The sequence below is a fragment of the Asparagus officinalis genome, chromosome 5, assembly GCF_001876935.1.
Source record: "Asparagus officinalis chromosome 5, Aspof.V1, whole genome shotgun sequence".
Classification (NCBI taxonomy): Eukaryota; Viridiplantae; Streptophyta; class Magnoliopsida; order Asparagales; family Asparagaceae; genus Asparagus; species Asparagus officinalis.
Genome location: NC_033798.1, coordinates 84,285,350 through 84,306,818, shown reverse-complemented (window position 1 = coordinate 84,306,818; position 21,469 = coordinate 84,285,350). Strand labels below are relative to the sequence as shown.

Here is a 21,469-nt window from a genome sequence, read left to right as displayed (position 1 = left end):
CTGGCTCCGAGACCTCCCGCCGATGACCAAGAGCTAACTTCGCCATTTTCTCTGCAGGAATTGAATTCTATTATGAGCTTTTAGGGACTGATTTTTGCTTGCTCTGCTTTCCTTTAGCTAAGTCTCTATATATAGGGAGCTAAGAGTATATTATTGAGTGGAGAGCGGCGTAGGCAGAGAGAGAGAGAGAGAGGGATTCCTGCATAGTGATACCGGTGACTACAGATCCGGAGGGACATAAAATATTCATGTGAATCTGAACTGTACATGTTCCTTCCTAGAAATAATTAGGTGAAGTACACACCCCAACCACACACGAGGGCACACCCCCTCTCTTAGCTACAGTGTACGTAGCCTAATTTATATTTTTTTTTAAAAAAATCTAAAGTGAGCCTCGTGCACTGTAACTGAGAGAGGAGGTGTGCCCCAAGGTGTGGTTAGTGGTGTGTCTATAGTGCCACTCTTAGGTGAACCCCTTTAAATTAATGTTGTGTATTATTTCGGATTGCGAATTATTATTCTGAGTGTAATTCGTATATAAAATAGATACAGAAGACTCGGGGGGAGAAAACATCATGAATTTGGCGGCACTAGGAAACAAGCATGTCCATGAGTAAAAAGAGACCAATATCAATAAAGTTAACTAACAAAGAGCGCATTATGGTAAAAGTTCCCAACCCATGTCGCTCTCGGCTCTCCAGACAACTGTGTTGTAAATTTGGAGGGTTAATTAGTTATCATGAAAATGCCCCCGCCATTATAATTTGGCTAGCGGCGTACTTGTTTTCTCGCACTTTTTCACAAGAGAGGCACTAGAGGCACACTCTTCACCATACCTCCAACCACACCTCCCCTCCTGCTACAGTGCACCGGGGCCCACTTGAGATTTAAATTTAAATATCAAGTAGGCCCCGATGCACTGTAGCAGGAGGGGAGATGTGGTTGGAGGTGTGGTGGAGAGTGTGTCTCTATCATTTCTCTTTTCACAACTAAACAAATGCACGCTCCCATCTTTTTTTTAAGTTGTACATATTGTATAATAGGACAAGTGCTAACATCATGGCGCATTCGGATTCGAAAGTGGAGCCTTTGATTCGAGAATAGTTAGACCTCCTACTAACACTATTATATGCAATTATGCGCTCGCTGAATTATAAAACACCAAGATGGCAGCAAAGGCGAACGACTTCCACTAAAAATAATGCACTCTTTGAGATGTGAGAACATTTTCTTCTACTATTATATGCAATCAGCACAACGCTGAATTATAAAACACCATGATGACAGCGAAGGCGAGTGACCCTCCTCCCTCCAAAGTTTCTTACATGATGAGCTCTACGAGTTAGGGTACAATAATTCAACGTGACAGCTTATATCCTGAGCAATCCATCCTTCTGAATTGCGTCCCCATCTCCTCAGGTCAAATCTCTTTGAGCCAAGGCGTTGTCTTTGCATTTTATATCAAATGCACTACACAAAATAGTTTACAATAAAAGGAGCCTAATTAAAAAAAAAACAAGTACTTGATCTTTCTGCTTGAGATTGTTTTTAAAATAAGTAGGCAAGAAGGCCAACAAAAATATAATTAAACACAGATCAAACGCTGGCTTCTGACTTTTGTTTTGGAATAATAACAAGAAAAAAAGACTTGTTCAGAGAGATCATATTCAAATGAATCGATGTGGATATTTTTTCCCTTCTTCTTTTTCCTTGAAAACATACTTGGATAAATTACTGGAATAGATGTATGCTTCACATAGAACAGAACATGACCGATAAAAGTGCCAGAGCACAAACACTGATACAGCTGGAACACATAATAGTCAGATTAAAGGCTCGTGAAATATACAGACGTGGGTCCAGTTCTACCTTCAGTTCAATTATTTACTTGTTGCGCTGCAGATTCACAGACCTGAATCATCCAATGAATGGGCATAACCCCCTCAGGCTGATCAAATCCCTGTAAAAAAATGCATGAGATGGTCACAATAATAATAGCTCTTTAAATATTGAAATCTCGAAACTTTTAGTTAACAAAAAGAAAAAGGTATTATGCCATCTTCTTATAACAGTAAGCAACAACATTTTTTTTTTAAAAAATGTATACGGAAAAACAAGAAAGAAGAACTCAGATTTTTGTAGAGTGAAGGTTTACAGTAGGAAATGGTCATGGACTTATGTTCATGATCTACGAGTTTGGTATTTACATTGTGGCCGAATTTCTAGGGTCCATCAATCATGAAAGTTATTCTATGACTAATCACCATGATATAGAATTCGAAAATGATATCTCAACTGCATCTACCCACCAATAAATAAAGATATCCTCTGAAACCATGACAATCACATAATATACAACATAAGAAAACAAGTGTAGTTTCCTCCATCTCTCTCTATCAAAGGATGGCTCATAGAGAGATGAAATAACAAGGAGAGAGAACAATAATGGGTTTTATGTTTGTATCCATATAACTTCTCTAGACATACAAGTGCACTCAATGAGGCCTGCCTCAGTGATAAAGGAGGCATGTTTTTCAGGAAGCCCCAGTGTCAAGGTCAACTAGCAAAAAAAGAAAAAGAAAAGGGGATAAAAGGAAAAACACAGATATGTAAAGTATAGCCTCCTACAAGCCCAAGGTTTCCATTAATTTTTTGCTAATCAACCATTAAAAGTGCATTTTAAGAACCTAATCATACGCTGATTCAATTAGGGAGTTCAAACCAGGCATCAAAAGAATATGACAAACAACTTCCCAGTACTTTGGTTCTATGTTCTAGGTTTAGACCAGTAACAGTTTCTGCCATCATATTCAGCCCCCTTTGGATTTATTATTATTTTCTTCTTCTTTTTTCCCCCTCTTCATATCTACGATCAGGGCATCAGTTAAAGGTAACAGCAAAGGACCATGTAAGACTATACCTTGAAGTGTATTCTAATCTTGAGAAGAGCATTAAGGGTTTTGTGTAAGGATCTAGAAAGACATAACATATATTTGGCTCAGTTAAGTGATCTTTTGTAAATTTGAGGAACAATGGGATAAGGGTTTTGCAGCATAAAGGATTTGTATAAGGATCTAGCAGCATACTATGATGTCCACTTTGATCATATTAGTGGATGGTCTATCTGACTCTCCTGTGAACATAGGTGCACGGTGAACCATATTCATCCGTTATCCATCTTTGCAGTTCAATTCATTCATGCTTGTATGCCGTACCTTTCTATAAAATTTATCTCGAATTGGTTTTCATAAGGCAATATATAAATCTTCATCTGATTACTATTATAGCAATTAAAGAAACAGTACGTGGTGGTTGGATGTAAAATAATTAAACATATCTAGATTTAAATGAATTAGTTACGAAAGAAACCATTGATACAGAAGAGTAGGCAAGTAAGATACTTAGAACCTCATGTCACCGCATTCTACCATAGTAAGTAAATCTCTTTGTTGATATCTTTCTAAGCGATTGGATGTCTTAGGTACACGGTGGATGTCACTTTCTTTGCCTTTTTATCTTTTAAATTCTTTGTATGCCATTGTTACTATAAAGCGTTTCACCACCATGACATGCAATGGGATACACTAAAGCAGAGGTTTGATCCTAGATTTTGTGTATCTGAAATGCTTGGTTGCTACTTTAAGGCGTTCACTGTAAGTTCAGACATTAAAGGCATTCAGTATAAGTTCAGACACTTTGTTATGATAGTGGAGCCAACTTTCCTTAGTCTGAATTTGTTTTGTTTTCTGTAAAAGAAAAGAAGTATGATGAAGATAAACATTCAGCTTCACTGTCACCATGCTGAATAAAGCAATCCTTTTCAGGTTAGCTTTTCCACCAGTTAGAAACTATTATAATTTATATGTACATCGAGAACCTTATCACATACTAGTTTTATCATATTCTGCAACTTGAGTTAATAACCTGAGCAAATCTATTGTTTGATCAATGGCAAGAAATATGACTCGTTAAGTCGCCATTTACAATCACTTCTGGAATTGAGATAATTTAGGCAGAAGAGTTTCTAAAGTGATTATTTGGCAAGATCTTTGACCTATAAGATACATGGATTGTGTTGGATGTCATTAGATGTTTAGTTATTTAGGTATTTGGATAATTAGGCCAATAACCATACCCGTTTATGTAACCCTCCTGATCTCTATTTAAGAATAATAACTTTGTCTTTTCTATTTCTCTACAAAGCGTTTGAGTTGTTGTGACCTATGTCATTGCTACTCAAACATGACCCTGATTAGTGTAGATATAACTTTGCATATATCATTTGCTTAGGCATAACTTAAGTTGCAAAATGAAAATTGGAAAGAGTAACTCTTGCTATGAGGCAAAAACAATACAGAGCACCTTTTTTTCTTTTTTCTTTTTTTCTTTTTTTTTTTTTTGGTTGAGATAAATCTTAACCATGAAAATTTTAAGACCATGGGACACCTATCTGCTACATCTGTGAACAGGAGACGTAGGGGCCCACCCACGTAAACGCGTTCGTGAACGTGTTATTCGGAGACGTGGGGCCAACCCACGTGAACGTGTTATTCGTGAATGCGTTTTCTCGCTATAAATAGTTTTTTTTATTTCTAGGTTTTTTGGTGCACGGATGTTTGTTTTTTAATTGCGGCTGCAGTGTGCAAGGCAGAGGTAAAATTTTGCGGCTACAGGAGAAAAATTGGTGAAGTGGGCGGCTGCGGGAGAAAAGAGTTCTTTGGGTTTTGGCTGCGTGCAGAGAAGTAAAAGGGTATTGGCGGCTGTCCTTTTGAGAGAGGAATTGAGAGATAGTTTGAAGGTTTTATTTGTGAGATCTTGTGTGATTGTAAATCATATTTGTATTCTCTTTCTCTCTAGTAGTAGATCTCTCCCCTCCTTGCCCCGTGGACGTAGGCAATTTGCCGAACCACGTAAAATTGGTTGTCTCACTGTTTGTGTGATTTGTAATAGCTTAGTTAGGTTCCCTCAACAAGTTAGTCTAGAACTGATGAGAGAAAAAGTTGATATCCCAGTTTGTTGAGATATTTTATTTAAGGTTCTTGTTTCTTTAGTGAAACAGGAATTACTATTGCGACCTGACTCTCTTGTTGTGTTGTCGAAGTGCTGTAAAAATTTTTACTGTGCGCAATAAGTGGTATCAGAGCCTAGATTTCAGATTTAGGGTTTTGGAATTAGGTGGAGGAAGATTCTTGTGTGAAGCTTGGTTTTTGGAGTTCTAGGCTTCGGTGGAGATAGCATTAAGAGTTGCCGTTGGAGATTTTGCTTTCCTCGTGTGGACAGGAGATCTATTTGGAATCCGATCTGGGATTCAATTGGGTAATTCTTAATTTCTATCAAAATTTGATTCTTTCTCTATAACTTGGAGTTAGTTTGCAATGGGAGAAGGAGAAAGCAGCAAGTCAATGACGAGTACAGTTCAAGTTGGTTTCCAGAACACTAAAATTAATGTGGTGAAGTATGACGGTAAAATCAACTTTGGTTTGTGGATGAGCGACGTACAGGATGTGCTTAATGCTCAGAACTTGGAGGAGACCATCATAGTCCACGAGAGACCACCAAAATATGAAGAGGTGATAAGAAAAAAGATGAATAGGAACGCTTCTAGGGTGATCAGGTCCTATTTGGAACAGGAGCTGAAATATGATGTGATTGGGGTGACGTCTGCGATGAAGATGTGGGAAATTCTCAACAATAAGTACCTTACGAAGAGTGTTGAGAACAGGTTGTATTTGCTGCGTAGATTATTCAGATTCCAGATGTCCAAAGACACCTCGCTAGCGGTTTATGTGAACAACTATACGAAGTTGTTGTCGGACTTGGCGAATGTTGATGAGAAGATATCGGATGAGTATAAGGCTATTATTCTTTTGGACTCCTTACCGGATGAGGAATATGATACATTCGTACTTATTTTGTTGAACGAAAGATCTTCTATCACTTATAGTGAAGTAACTAACGCTTTGACGAACTATGATTTGAGGAGGAATGATAAGGAGACTTCCCACGCTCAGGCTTATTGAGGCGCGCGCCTCAATCGCGCCTCGTGAACGCCTGGGCCGCCCGCAGTACGCATCAACTTGATGCGCGTCAATATAAGGGGCGATTTGAGCTGGGTGATAAAATTTAAACGGGTTTCGGGTAAGAAGACCCGTTTATTTTTGCTTCTTACCTCTTTTCTCCGCTTAGGGTGGTCAGCTTGCGTTCGCGCCTGACCGCAGCTAGAAGCCGCAGCCGTCTTCTGCCGATCCAAGTCACGGTGACGTCAGTCGCCCCAAGCCAGACCCCCGCCTGACGCCCAGTCGCCGACCCCCCATGACGCAAGTTTCGCTCGACTCCGCATCTGCGGTGGTCCACTCGCGCCGTCACCGTCGAAGCAGGTATTTTTTCCAGTTTTTTTCGATCTTTTTTTCAGATCTCTTTTCTTGCTCTCTTCTCTTGTTTTCTTTTTTGTTTTTATGTTTTTTCTCCAGTTTAAACGGGTTTCTCCAGTTTAAACGGGTCTCTTTTCTTGATCTTTTTTAAAGCAGGTACCTTTTGTTTTTTGTTTTTTTCTTGTAATCATTCATTCATCCCTTTTTTTTCATAATGGTTTTTTTAAAAAATTTCTTAACAGTTAATTGCATAATTGTTAATTGTTAATTGCATAATTGTTAATTGCATAAAATTAATTCCTTAACTGTTAATTGCATAATTGTTATTTGAGAATTATTTTTCTGTTTTTTTCTTTAATTTTTCTTATTTTTGTCAGTTTTTTCCCTTTAATTGTTTTTCTTTGAGAATTAATTTCTTTCTTTTTCTGCTGTTCAATTAACTGCTGCATGTCCAATTAATTGTTGATGTTCAATACTTCAATTAACTGTTATATATACATTTACATATGAAGATCTCATTAGAAAATAGGAATACAAATATACAATATGAATATACAAATTACATATTCAATGAATGAATTATGGATATTTATTTTGGTAGCTGTGTTGGAAAATTTGATTGATTCTTCATGCTTGCTCGTTGCTACTTAACTCAAGTATAATCTGTAAAAAAAACAAAGTCAATGAGCAACAACAACTTAGTAATTAGTATAATTAGAAAATAGAGCTTAAAATAGGTAATTAGCATGCTAACTAATAAATTATGAACGTGTAAATATTTAATTATTAATCACTTATTTGTTACTTAAAAAACATATTTCATTTTTAATTAAAACACATATTTCTTGTATCTTATTTGTTACTTTAAAATTTTAGTTAGCATAATTTGATGATTTAAGTTAATATTCTCATAATTTTGGGTGTAGGTGACTAATAAACTTGAGTATGTCTTCATTGGCATCGGCGAGTGCGAATAAAGGTAGAAGACAAGATCCGACTTGGAAGTACACTTCTCTAGTTGAGGAAGGGAATTCCAACAAGCACAAGTGTATTTATTGTAATAAGATCACCAATGGTGGCATATCAAGGCAAAAGGAGCATCTTATTGGAACGACGAGGAAACGTAAAAATGTTTCCCTTTGCAATAAAGTTCCTTCGAATGTGGTTGATGAGCTTAAAGAATATGACAAAAAACAAGCAATTATTAGAAGACAACAAGCAGTGGAAAATTACATGCAGGATCTTGAAGATGATGACATGGTTGAAATAGATGAAGTTGACGAGGTTGAAGAACAAGCACAAGCAACTAGGAACAAGGGAAATGAGCAATTGACTTCTACTTCTAAATCATCTTCCTTATCTACAAGAGGAAGGGGAAGTGTGGGATCTTCAACAAAGAGGAAGGGGCCTATAGATTCATTTCTCTCATTTGACCCGGAACTGGATGTAGCCAAAGATGATAGAAGGCGAAAATTGCGGCAAACAAGCATTAAAGAAGGCCTCAACAAAGATGTAGTTGCTAAAGGGCATCAAGATATTGCCCGTTGGTGGTATCAAGCGGGAATTCCTTTTAATGTCGTACAACTTAGGTCCTTTAGAATTATGTTGAAGTCAGTGGGGGCTTTTGGGCCTAACTTGCCACCTCTAACATTCCATCAATTACGAGAGTCATTGCTTAAGAAGGAGAAGTACACTGAAGATCTCATGCAACCTCATAAGGAGGTTTGGGCCAAAAAAGGATGCTCTTTTATGTCATAAGGAGGTTTGGGCCAAAAAAGGATGCTCTTTTATGTCGGATGGTTGGACTGATCGGAAGGAAAGGGCTTTGATAAATTTTCTTGTGAACTCTCCTCACGGAACAGTATTTCTTTCCTCTATTGATGCTTCCGATGAGATCAAGACTGGTGCGAGGATGTTTGAGATCTTAAATGAGGAGATTAAGAAGATAGGGCTAGAGAATGTTGTGCAAATTGTGACGGATAATCATGTTAGTCTCAAATTAGCCGGTATGGAATTTTAGATTTGATTTAATTTATTTGATATTGATTGATGTGCTTTCTAATTTCTTTAAAATTGAATGATTGAATACTAATGAGATGTTTGTTTATTGGTTCTAGGTAAATACTTGATGGATGAATATCCTCATGTGTACTGGACACCGTGTGCTGCTCATTGTCTCAATCTCATACTTAAGGATATCGGAAAACTACCATTCGTGAAGATGACCTTGAGTCATGCTATGGAGTTGACGGGTTTCATTTATTCACATGGTTGGGTTTTGAGGTTTATGAGAGATCAAATCAATGCTCGAGAGCTTCTTAGACCGGCGGCAACGCGGTTTGCCACTTCATTTTTGACTTTATCAAGCATCTATAAGCAGAAGAATAATCCAAGGAAGATATTTTGCTCCGAAAAGTGGGTGGAAAGCAAGTGGGCAAGAGATCCAAAGGGCAAAGAGACGGAGAAGACAGTTAAAATGACTAACTTTTGGAATAATGTTGTTCGTGTTCTCAAGCTCATGGGTCCTCTTGTTCGTGTTTTGAAGCTTGTTGATAACGAGAGGAAGTCGGCCATGGGGTTTATTTATGAGGCTATGGATAGAGCCAAAGATGAAGCTTGTTGATAACGAGAGGAAGTCGGCCATGGGGTTTATTTATGAGGCTATGGATAGAGCCAAAGAGGCTATTGCAAAAGCCTTTGGTGATGATGCAAGCAAATATTCGGAGGTATTTGAGATGATTGATAAGAGATGGAATGTTCAGTTACATCATCCTTTGCATGCTGCAGGGTTTTACCTTAATCCAATTTTTTTTCTATGCCCACCCTAACCTTCAAGCCGATAAGGAGATCATGAAAGGCCTCTGGGAAGTCATTCAAAAGCTTGTGCCCCAACAGGATCAAGATAAAATTTCTTAAGAGTTGACTTTATACAAAGAAGCACAGGATCTGTTTGGCATGCCTATAGCTATTAGAAACCGAGAAAAGAAATCTCTAGGTAAAATATATCAATTAATTATGTACACATTTTTTAGTTAAATAAATTAATAACATATTATATACTCGTATTGATTACTTTGTGTATTTTGACAGCTGATTGGTGGGATTCTTACGGTGCAGCAGCTTCGGTTTTGCAGAAACTTGCTATAAGAATCCTTAGTCTCACTTGTAGCTCCTCTAGGTGTGAAAGAAACTGGAGTACTTTTGAACAAGTATGTTTAATTTCATCTAATTGAATAAACATATGCTTAAAGAATTAAGGATTTCGAGTACGAATTTGATTATTTGACTTTATATGTGTTGCAGATACACACCAAGAAGAGGAATATGTTGGATCACAATAGGTTGCAGGATCTAGTATATTGCAAATATAATCAAGCTTTAAAGGAAAGATTTGACTGCAAGGATATTGTTGATCCAATCAAGTTGACTGACATAGATGAAAGCAACGAGTGGTTGTTAGGTCAATTTGGAGAGGGCAACAATGCGGAAAATGACTTGGTGGATGAGGAGGATGACCTTAGATGGGGTGTTGTAGGTAAAGCAACGGGAGTTGAAGAAAATTAGGGACCTACTTTAAGGTCTACTGCTACTGCTAGGGTTCGAGGATCTTCAAGTGGTATTGCTTCGTCATCTAGGAGGAGTGAGCTGGACTCGGAGGATGAAGATAAGTTTAATGAAGAAGAGGAGGAAACTGAGGATGAGGAGATTCCACTTCAGTTGGATGACGATGATGATGAGGATGACTAAAAACTTTGTTATTTTGCTATTTGCTTATTTTATTTCGTAGACTTTTGCTCATGTTGGATATTATCTTACATTGTGATTTGTGGAAACATATGAACTTCTTTATGTTATGCATGCTAATTAAGACTCTTTCTCGATTTAGTATGTGAAATTATATTTCTTAGTCTTTTTATGTGATAATTTATAAAAATGTTGTTTATATGCTTCTTTGTCTTATGTTGGAAAATATTAGTTTGGGTTATGCGCCTCAGTTAAGTGAGGCGCGCGCCTCGTTGTGCGCCTTGCGCATGGTGCGCGTAAGGGACCTTTGCGCCCCGCATTGCGCCTTCCGCCTCGATAACACTACCCACGCTAGTACTTCAGGAGAGGTCTTGTCGACGAGAGGTAGAAGCCCATATCCGAAATGTAGTAATAGAGAGAGATCAAAGTCAAGAAGCCGCCACCAGTTAGCAAAAAACTAATGTGTATTCTGCAAAGAGCAGGGACATTAAAAGAGAGACTGTCTGAAGCTCAAGGAGAAGGAGAATAGCAAGATAAAAGGCCCGAAGGCTAATGAGATGAATGTTGCAAAAGACGATGATTCCGATGATTCGAGCTTTTCTCTACTGATTACTCCGGAGGTGAACCACTTGGATGCATCAGATTTAATACTTGATTCTGACGCTACCTATCATGTGACCCCTTGGCGAGACTGGTTTGTATCTTTTGAGAAGCTCGATGGGGGAGTTGTAGTCATGGGAAATGATCAATCCTGTGGCATTTGTGGGATAGATACTGTGCGGATCCGGATGGACGATGAAGTAGTTCATGAATTGAAGGAGATGAGATTTGTTCCTCAGCTGAAGAAGAATCTTATCTCAGTTGGAGTTTTGGAGACAAAAAGATTCAAGGTGACCTTTGAAGACGTTGTAGCAAAGGTTACCAAGGGATCTTTGGTGGTGATGAAGGGAGCCCGCAGTCGAAACTTGTATTATTTGAAGGGGAGTACCGAAATTGACCAGGTTGCTTCAGCTATTTCAGATGCGGACATGAGCAGACTTTGATATCATATGTTGGGGCACACAGGAGAGAAGTCACTGCAGTTTTTGTGCAAGCAGGGACTATTGAAGGGAGCCAAGAAGACGAAGGTGAAGTTCGGGACGGTCATTCATAGGACGAGGGGCATCCTGGACTACGTGCACACAGACGTTTAGGGTCCCATCAAGACTGCATCACTTGGTGATCGACATTAGTTCGTCACGTTCATTGATGACTATTTTAGACGATGTTGGGTGTAAACCATGACGAAGAAGAGTGAAGTCCTAGATTTATTTGTGGAGTGGAAGAAGAGATTGAAACTGCAGACTGGGAGAAAGATCAAGACGTTGCGATCCGACAACGGTGGTAAATATACTTCAGACCCCTTTCTACAGCTATGTCGAGCCGAGGGCATAGAGAGGCACTTCACGGTTAGTCATACACCGCAACAGAATAGGGTGACAGAGAGGCTAAATCGGTCTTTGCTGGAGAAGGTCCGATGTTTATTATCACAGAATAATTTGGAGAAGAAATTTTGGACTGAGGCACTTACATATGCAAGCCACCTTATTAGTAGGCTGTCTTCATCTGCGATTGAGGGGAAGACCTCTATGGAGATGTGGTCGGGAGAGCCAGCACACGATAATGACCAGTTCAAGGTATTCGGGTGCCCTGCATTTTATCATGTAAGAACAGATAAATTAGAATATCGAGCTAGGAAGGTCATATTTGTAGGATTCAAGCGTGATGTTAAAGGATACAAGCTATGGGATCCAGTTGATAGGAAGATTGTGCTGAGTAGGGATGTCACATTCGATTAGGCTTCTATCTTAAAGCTTCACAGCTCTCATCAGGTGGAGAACGACCCAACAGAGGAGATATCGCAGGTGGTGGAGATCGATACAGCTCCACAGTATCCAGATGATGCAGTATCCATTAGAATACCGACTGAGGTAACGCCAGGCGAGCACGACGGTGACACGGAGAATACGGGTACTAATGTGTAGGATCAAGGACCGACGGCTCAGGTTTAGGATTCTATTACGGTTCGGAGATAGATGAGAAACATACGGATGCCAACACGGTATGCTGACACTGTTGCGTATGCACTTCCGGTAGAGAGTTATCAATGAGATGGTGTCTACTACATTCAGAGAGGTCGAGCAGAGTTCGGAGGCTGATTCGTAGCAGGTAGCTATGCAGGAGGAGATAGAGTCTCTTCATAAGAATGATACGTGGGAGCTTGTTGAGCTTCCAAATGGGTGGAAAGCAATTGGTTGTAAATGGGTATACACAAAGAAGGAGGGCATTGATGGTACTCCATTAAGGTTCAAAGCTAGGTTGGTTGCGAAGGGCTATGCACAGGAGAAAGGTATTGACTATAATGAGGTTCTCTCCGGTGATGAAATACTCTTCGATTCGGATTTTGCTAGCTTTGGTGGAATAATATGGTTTGGAGTTAGATCAGTTGGATGTGAAGACGATATTTCTTCATGATGATCTTGATGAAGAAATATATATGACTCAGCCATTGGGATTCCGAACTGCAGGGAAAGAAAAATTAGTTTGCAGATTGAAGAAATCGATAAACGGTTTGAAGCAGTCTCCTCGACAATGGTATAGGTGATTCGATGGTTTTATGATTGGTCATTCGTACACACGGTTTGAAGCAGTCTCCTCGACAATGGTATAGGTGATTCGATGGTTTTATGATTGGTCATTCGTACACTCGGAGCCAGTTTGATCCTTGCGTATGTTTTATGATTGGTCATTCGTACACTCGGAGCCAGTTTGATCCTTGCGTATATTTTCGTAAGTTAAAAGAAGGTGCGTACATCTATTTGTTACTTTATACCGATGACATGTTAGTTGTCTCTATTTCCAGATCTGCTATAAATGAGTTGAAGGCACAGCTTTCAAAGGAGTTTGAAATGAATGATTTGGGTGAGGCGAAGCGTATTTTAGGAATGGAGATCGACAGAGACAAGAAGAAAGACAGAATTTGTTTGACACAGGTGGCTTATTTGAAGAAGGTTCTACAGCGATTTCATGTTAGCATGGATACAAAGCCAGTTAGTGTACCATTAGGAGCCCATTTGAAGCTTTCAGGTGATCTTTCACCGAAGACAGTTAAAGATCGAGAGTTGATGTCGAAGACTCCATATGCGAGCGTGATTGGGAGCTTGATGTATGTGATGGTATGTACGAGACCAGATTTATCACAGACGGTGAGCATGGTATCGAGATACATGCACGATCCAAGAGTGTATCATTGGAACGTCGTGAGATAGATTTTGAGGTACATTCGCGGTACGCTCAATGTTGGTTTGGTTTATGAGGGGACACTACAGATGGACAGTTATGCATTGGCTATGTTGATTCGGATTATGCCGGAGATTTGGATAAGCGTCGGTCTACGACGGGGTATGTGTTTACTTTGACCCGTACGCCGGTGTGTTGGAGATGCACCTTATAGTCTACGGTGGCTTTGTCTACGACGGAGGCAGAGTATATGGCAATTACGGAGGCTGTGAAGGAGGCTATTTGGCTTCGAGGAATTTTGGAGGAACTTGGTATATCGTAGCGGTCCATCACTATTCATTGTGATAGCATGAGTGCTATCTATTTGGCGAAGAATCAGGTTTTTTATGCGCGAACGAAGCACATTGACGTTCGTTATCACTTCGTTCGGGATGTTCTTAAAGATGGTGATGTGGAACTTATAAAGGATCACACGAAGGATAATCCGACGGATATGCTCACTAAGGTGGTTCCGAGCAACAAGTTTGATCATTGTCGAGACTTGTTACACATTCGTGATTGTTGAGGCCGTTGGCGGCCATTTGGGTGAACTACGTTCGGCTTGATCCCTTGGGCAAGAGGATATGTAGGCAGTCATGTTTGATGCAGCCGGTTTGTAGTAGTTGATTTTGATGGATGTGAGATTGTTTGGACTCTCGTTCGGATTCCTGACTTGTTGTGGATTGAGTCCGTTGTCGTGAATTAACTTCACGGCGTACTGGACACAACAAGTGTTATAAAGGATCACACGAAGGATAATCCGACGGATATGCTCACTAAGGTGGTTCCGAGCAACAAGTTTGATCATTGTCGAGACTTGTTACACATTCGTGATTGTTGAGGCCGTTGGCGGCCATTTGGGTGAACTACGTTCGGCTTGATCCCTTGGGCAAGAGGATATGTAGGCAGTCATGTTTGATGCAGCCGGTTTGTAGTAGTTGATTTTGATGGATGTGAGATTGTTTGGACTCTCGTTCGGATTCCTGACTTGTTGTGGATTGAGTCCGTTGTCGTGAATTAACTTCACGGCGTACTGGACACAACAAGTGGGACATTTGGATGCGTTGGTGTCGGCTCAGTTTTGAAAAAACTTCACCGGGGTGGAGAATTGTGAACAGGAGACGTGTGGGCCCACCTACGTAAACGCGTTCGTGAACGCGTTATTCGAAGACGTCGGGGCCCACCCACGTGAACGCGTTCGTGTACGCGTTATTCGTGAACGCGTTTGAGCCCGACGCGTTTTCTCGCTATAAATAGTTTTTTTTTTATTTCTAGGTTTTTTGGTACACGGAGGTTTGTTTTTTAATTGCGGCTGCAGTGTGCAAGGCAGAGGTAAAATTTGCGGCTGCGGGAGAAAAATTGGTGAAGTGGGCGGTTGCGGGAGAAAAGAGTTCTTTGGGTTCTGCCTGCGTGCAGAGAAGTAAAAGGGTATTTATTAGTGGCTGTCCTTTTGAGAAAGGAATTGAGAGATAGTTTGAGGGTTTTATTTGTGAGATCTTGTGTGATTGTAAACCTTATTTGTATTCTCTTTCTCTCTAGTAGTAGATCTTCCCCCTCCTTGCCCTGTGGACGTAGGCAATTTGTCGAACCACGTAAAATTGGTTGTCTCGCTGTTTGTGTGATTTGTAATAGCTTATTTAAGTTCCCTCGACAGGTCAGTCCTAGAACTGATGAGAGGAAGAGCCGATATCCTACTTTGTTGAGATATTTTGCTTAAGGTTCTTGTTTCCTTGGTGAAACAGGAATTCCTATTGTGACCTGACTCTTTTGTTGTGCTGCCGAAATTTCCGCTACGCGCAACAACATCATCCTCTATAAATTATGTAGACTAAGTAAGTTTCAAGTCCGCAATCAGCTGAAGGAACCATGATACTTGGGTTTCCTGTTGGCAATGGCAACCAAAGCTAACAGAGACCCCCAACCTGTGTATTTATCCAATCTTTCTGATGAACTGCAATTAGATAATTCATAGGAGTTAATATGTGCGGGTAGTAGTTGGCTGACTTAGCAAAAGAAATTGATCACCACCTATTCGACAATGAAGGATCCTTTCCTACAGCTGGAACTGATCAACTCCAAGTGATTCATGCTTTCCTCAATCCATGATCTATTAGAAAAGAGTTCTTTAGAAAATCATCTGACTGGATTTCTTGTTAGATAAATTTATGTGACTAGAATTTTGTACCTTTCCTCAATTCAAAAAAATCTATTATAAGAGAGTTCTTTGGAAGATTATCTGACTACATTTCTTGCTAGCTAGCTTTCTATGACTAATTTGCCACGTTTCAAATTGAACTAAATCTGATTCAAATCCTACACTAGCCGTATCATCAAACATGGGTTAATATATAAAAACCCTTCGGAGCTTCTCTATTTAACAGTGTGATAAGAAAATATCAGTCCTAACAGTGAACAGTGTTGCTCACTCATGAATTATTATAGTTAGATCATTGACCTTCAACTAGATCATTGACCTTCAACGTATAATCCAGTTAGATGTACCGTCCAGCTATTGTATTAAACAGAAATGACATCTTGATATGATAGGATTCTTTCATAGTCATTTTCAAAGTACAAAATATACTACTACATCCCATTAGGCTACGGCGTCATTACCCAAGTTTCTTTCTATTAAGATCGGTCGCCATAAAAATTCAACATTGAGAGAATGCAACTGCTACAAGCTACCATCCTAATATCAACCTTTCATGAGTTTTGGAATATTGATGGGAAAGTAGGAAATTAATTCTAATATGAATGTTACACTAAAACCTTATATGGAAACATGTGGTTAACGTCATCACACACCTTTGCCTTCCATCACACCACATAATGAACAGTATAGCTTTGTGATAAAGTGGATTTGGACGGAAGGATCGAGCAGATTATTATATAAAAATAATCATATTAAAGGTAAATTGCACTTAGATACCATATAGTTTCCCATTTGTTGCACTTAAATACCAGAAGTTGTATTTCGGCGCAAAAAAAATACCATAAAGTTTTCAAATTTACACATTACTACCATCGATCATACAAATGTGGAAATTTTCACCCGAATGTTTCTATATAATACTTTTTAAAGCTTTTTAACTACTAATATTTGTTAAATTTGCTATTCAATCACTCAAATTTCTTTTTCAAAGTAGTCTTAATTCAACTTTAAAATAGAGTTTAGATATTTCTAATAAAAATTTAACAAATATTATCAGTTAAAAAGCACTAAAATTAGTATGTAACAATGTTGAAAATAGCGATAACGCATAGTGTAACGCTCACCTCCGGTTAACGTAAAACGCAAAATAGCGTAAATATTAACGTAGTTTAAATAATTTATTATTATTTAAATATTTTATAGATAAATAATATTCAAAATCAAATAATATGAATAATCATCACAGTTTTTGAACATATCATAATAAAAATACTATCACAAATCAATATATCATAACAATTTCACAACAAAATCAACCATGTATGCCTTAACAATCATTCCAGAAGCATAGTCGTTAAAAAAATATACATCATACATTATCACAGTAAGTTCTAGTAGGTAATAGCACATCATAAATCTAAAAACATCTAATAGTAATCCAAGTTTTTATTACTTCTAAATCTGATTAATTAGAAAAAAAGTAATTAGTAATTCTTTGATCTCTTTTTAATGTTTTTCAGTGTAAAATTTGATTAATTTGAAAAATAACTCAATCACAGTCATCAAAATTCTTTTAAAAATTAATCCCAACCCTTGAATAATTTAACCTAAGCTATGGAGCGCTATGAAGATGCGTTACAAAGCATACGCAAAGGGTAAAATGGCGTACGTTATTTTGTTTCTACGCTATTTTCCAGCACTACATAGCGATAGGGTAGCGCTACGTTACGCTATGTGCTATTTTGCGCTACGTAACGCGTTATTTTGTACACTGGTATGTAAATATCACAGAGAAACATTCGCATGAAAATTTCCACGTTTGCATGATCAATGTTAGTAGCGTGCAAATTTTGAGAACTTTATGATTTTTTGGCACCAAAATACAGCTTGTGGTATTTAAGTGCAACAAGTGGGAAACTACATGATATTTAAGTGCAATTTACCCTAACGTTAAGTAATACAACAAATGGCATTCTCAAGTCTATACTGAGCATTATGGAAAATAATACGCCAACAGCTCTGCTGAAATTGATAACTGTAGTTGGACGTCTTGAGAGTAAAACCTGGAGGTGAAGGCCATATCATGGAAGCGGCAGACTTGGTAAGGAAATCTCAAATATCACTCCAACTCTTTTGCAAAATCTTTATTGTCAACAAATACCTACAAAAACAGATGAGAATTCAAAACATAAGACAGATCCCAGGACAACTAACCTGACAATAAACTTAAAGAAGTTCAGGTGCAGGAACCATACTGATTTCCAACCATCAGGATCCAAGCAGGCAGTGATCTTGGTATTGATTCCCGGCAAGGGACCTGGCTCACGAGTAATCTTCCCACCAAACAGCTTGATAGCTTCTGCAGTTCTGTAAACATCATCTGTGCCTATTGCAATCTGGTAAAAACCAAAATAAAGATGAAAATAATTTATGAATGCCCCCCTGTAACTACGCATAGAACCATGAAACCTGGAAATTTATTTACCTGGGCATAGGCATTTCCTTTGTCATATTCTTTTACGCCATAGTTATATGTCAACTCCAAAACTGTGTTTTGGTCTTCAGGACCATAGCCCATCATTGCTATCGTATACTGAAGTTGTTAAGAGATGTCAGTTATAAATGGGAGAGTTTACCAGAAAGAAGAGAAAACTGAAATCTTTCTAAGTATTACTTTAAATCAGCTATGCATGATTATTTAGCTCCCTCAATCCACAAATCATAACTAAGATGAAGCTAACACAGACAAAAGAGGAATCAAAGTAGAAAAGACGGAAGGTAAGAGAAAATAGGGGAAAACATGAAGCCTTGCCTAAATAAATTAGATCAGCCTAATAGACCCAAAATATATTATTATATTTAGCTTCTTCACCAATCAATAGATCCACATCTTTAAAAAAAATGAAAAACTTAAGCCATCAGACCCATTACAATCACCAACACGATTATCAGATACCATATCTTAGCAGCCCTCCTTTAGAAGCCTCAAAGTCATGACTAATCACCATCAGCTGTTTCGTTTATTGAGCCCAACAACCTATGTGATCATTGAAGCCACCTGATCATCTAATTTCAACCAACACTCCAATTTCCTATGATCTCAAAATCACTCGATAAAGAGAATCCAGTTCCTGTTGATTTCATTTTCTTATTCAAATTTAAATAAATGATTGTATGAGTATGATGAATTTGTACTTAAGAAAGTAAGTAATTATTAACAATACAAGATAAAGCTACACACATATTATAGCATGAGTTTTATGATGAACAATTATAATCGTACATGCGAAATCGACACATGTAAACTTATATAATCTTTTTTTCCATTTTAAACAGTTTATACCTCTCCTCCGTAATTGACTTTCAGGGATTGTACTCTTTAAATTTTATGTGTAAATTAGAAAATATGGCTGGGTGAACAAATGTACTTAGATTACAGTTAACAACAACTAAATACAAAATCATGTAAAACAAAAAGACGAATTAAAGGACAATTACCTTATACTCAGGATTATCTCTCTTGCGCAAAAGCTTCATACCAAAAGCCTGCAAATTTTAGGGCATGAACAGATTCAGAACTTTGTATCCAAACAGAAATTTTTAGGAAAGAAAATAGTGTACAGGAATAGATTCAGAGGTGGAAACATTCTGAGGACCTGAATTTCAAGTCATGATAACAAACCTTCTCATAGAAATTTATGGAATGATCAAGATCTCCCACTCGAAGCATTACTTGGCACAAAGGCTCTGGTGTAGAACTCCTTTCCAAGAGCTCAAACTTGTAACCATCAGGATCTTCAACAAAAGCAATTACAGTACTGCCACCTTTCACGGGACCTGGTTCCCTTGTAACCTTGCCCCCCTTGGCTTTTATAAGATCCACCATCTTGTAAACCTGTCATCAACATTAAAGAACTATAGAAAAACATATTTTGATAAAAGAAGATGCCAAGAAACCACAAGAAAGACAAACATCAGATACAATGCTTGTATGCATTTAAGTTTAACTGCTTCCACAGCTAAATTTTATTTAACTGTAACACATTCAAGTTATTTGCCAAGAGCGTCTTAAGGAGTAAAGTTATTAATTGGTTATTGCCAATATTAGATTGCATCCTTACTAGCATGTTTGAATATAAATGCTACGGTATCTTCAAGATTCAGCGTGTTAGACTGAGAATGTGCTTAGGCTGAAACTTGACTTCAGATTCACAGAAAGGAAACTGTCTTTGCTAATACTCTTGGGGAGTTCTATAAGCTCTGACATATAGATGGCATTTGCAGGATGTAATCAGATAATAGGAGACACACACTAACCTAAGCACTCAAAACGCAAAGAAAGTTACACGTGCTAGAGAAACTGAAATTCTCAAACCTATGGACAGTTAGCTAGATATCTTCAACTAAGCCTACTACTGCATGACTGATTAAAGCATAAAAGACATACTTGCAATGTATGCCTAAGAAGGGGTTATCAACCAACACCAGAGCTTCACAAATTGTTTAAAAGATAAGCATATCAATTTCCTCTTTTACCCATGTTACTTTACAGCACATGGATCAAAACATAATGCTATTATAAAAATACATTTTCCGAGTTTTTGATAAAAAATAAAAAATAACTGCAATAAAAGCAACATATTCCTATCTGAAGGAAAGAGCACTCACATCGTCAGTTGCAATACCAAAATGACCAAAACCAGATCCGATATCATACTTGTCAACCCCATAATCTGCAAGTTGTATCAAACATAATATTAATCAAATGCTTAAAGATAATAAATATCGAAAAGCTAAAGGTAATAATGGAAAATGACAATGCAAATGAACCACGTAGGGATTTGAATGAAAATGTCAGAAAGGCAGTTCAGGATCAATGCTGCAACAGCATTATGCAAATCAAACCAAGTAGCTTACTGTAAGTTAATTCCACAGCGAAATTCGAGTCTTCAGGCCCATATCCAAGGAAAGCATTTGAATATTTTTCCTCAGGTATATCTCGTTTTCGCAGCAACTTCATGCCCAAGCATTCTGTGTAGAATCTGAGTAAAATAAAGCTCAGAGCAAGTCAGGCTGCCAACGTAAGTAAGATACTTAAAGAAGCGAAATGAAATTATTGGAAAGAGGAAAGGGAGGGAGAAAATGAAAGAGAAAAGGAGGGAGGAAGGAGTACTTTATTGTTCTGTCCAAATCCCCAACACGATAAACAACATGAAGGAGCCTCCGCTTGTCATTGTTTGCCCATTCAATGGCACTATCTTGGGTAAGACTGGTGCTTGCTTGAATTATATTCCTGGTCCCGGTGGTCTCTGTGCTGTTACCATCTACTCTGTTTAAGTTAGAAGCTTTTCCTTGGAACAACTGTGCTTGAGGTATAGCTGCATAATAACATTCAAAACCTCAAGGAAGCTGCAAAAGGTTGGAAAATGATACCATAGATAACTTTTGACAGAATATAGATAATGATGATTGATGACCAAACAAAACCCAAAGCATTGAGTCAAGAAAGAGGAAGGCCATTGAATAAGGAAGAGATAACTTTCAAATCTGATGTTAAATGGATAAGCACTCTAAGGTGAAACTTAAAAAACCGTAGTTTATATGGACTTCTTTCTGCATCTGAGATTGCATGAACTAGAATTTCAGAAAATTCAGATTACTTGGATGCAGTGTTACAACTTAATTTCAACAAATTATTATTCTACAAGCCTGCCCCGTGGAAACAGCTGTCTAGAGTTCTACCTATATCTACTGATTTTATATTTCTTTATCTATAAAAAATAAATTCAGAATTAATCCATTCTATAGTCTTATCTAGAGGCTGATGTTGATTGAATAATTATCCAATAGTTTTTTTTTTTTTTTTTTTTTTTTTTTCTTT

At 38.1% G+C, this 21,469-nt stretch overlaps 3 protein-coding genes across 3 annotated transcripts in view; 1 reads left to right on the top strand and 2 right to left on the bottom strand.

Annotated features, from left to right (window-relative positions):
• Positions 1 to 214, bottom strand: part of LOC109839953 (probable aquaporin TIP4-3) — a 7,620-nt gene extending 7,406 nt beyond the window's left edge. Inside the window, exon 1 of the mRNA XM_020408425.1 lies at positions 1 to 214. This exon is cut by the window's left edge and continues 81 nt beyond it. Coding sequence (XP_020264014.1) covers positions 1 to 46 — 46 coding nt within the window. The 5' untranslated portion in view covers positions 47 to 214.
• LOC109842098 (putative lactoylglutathione lyase) overlaps positions 1,718 to 21,469 on the bottom strand; it is a 23,434-nt gene continuing 3,682 nt past the window's right edge. The window contains exons 4-12 of the mRNA XM_020411009.1: positions 20,762 to 20,966; positions 20,506 to 20,630; positions 20,257 to 20,321; positions 19,271 to 19,483; positions 19,087 to 19,134; positions 18,074 to 18,181; positions 17,844 to 17,984; positions 17,652 to 17,749; positions 1,718 to 1,960 (exon numbers count right to left, since the gene is read on the bottom strand). Of these exons, the coding sequence (XP_020266598.1) occupies positions 17,708 to 17,749; positions 17,844 to 17,984; positions 18,074 to 18,181; positions 19,087 to 19,134; positions 19,271 to 19,483; positions 20,257 to 20,321; positions 20,506 to 20,630; positions 20,762 to 20,966 (947 nt within the window). The 3' untranslated portion in view covers positions 1,718 to 1,960; positions 17,652 to 17,707. The remainder of the gene's footprint in view (positions 1,961 to 17,651; positions 17,750 to 17,843; positions 17,985 to 18,073; positions 18,182 to 19,086; positions 19,135 to 19,270; positions 19,484 to 20,256; positions 20,322 to 20,505; positions 20,631 to 20,761; positions 20,967 to 21,469) is intronic.
• Positions 7,258 to 8,951, top strand: LOC109839951. The gene is made up of 2 exons (XM_020408424.1): positions 7,258 to 8,093; positions 8,134 to 8,951. The coding sequence occupies exons 1-2, from the start codon at positions 7,317 to 7,319 to the stop codon at positions 8,389 to 8,391; spliced, it is 1,035 nt and encodes a 344-aa protein (XP_020264013.1). The 5' UTR covers positions 7,258 to 7,316; the 3' UTR covers positions 8,392 to 8,951.

Bases quoted from the DNA above. Each gene is read 5' to 3' on its own strand.
- LOC109839951 (XM_020408424.1), top strand. From the start codon at position 7,317: ATGTCTTCATTGGCATCGGCGAGTGCGAATAAAGGTAGAAGACAAGAT. The intron at 8,094-8,133 runs GTTTGGGCCAAA...TGTCATAAGGAG, and splicing joins TCATGCAACCTCATAAGGAG to GTTTGGGCCAAAAAAGGATG.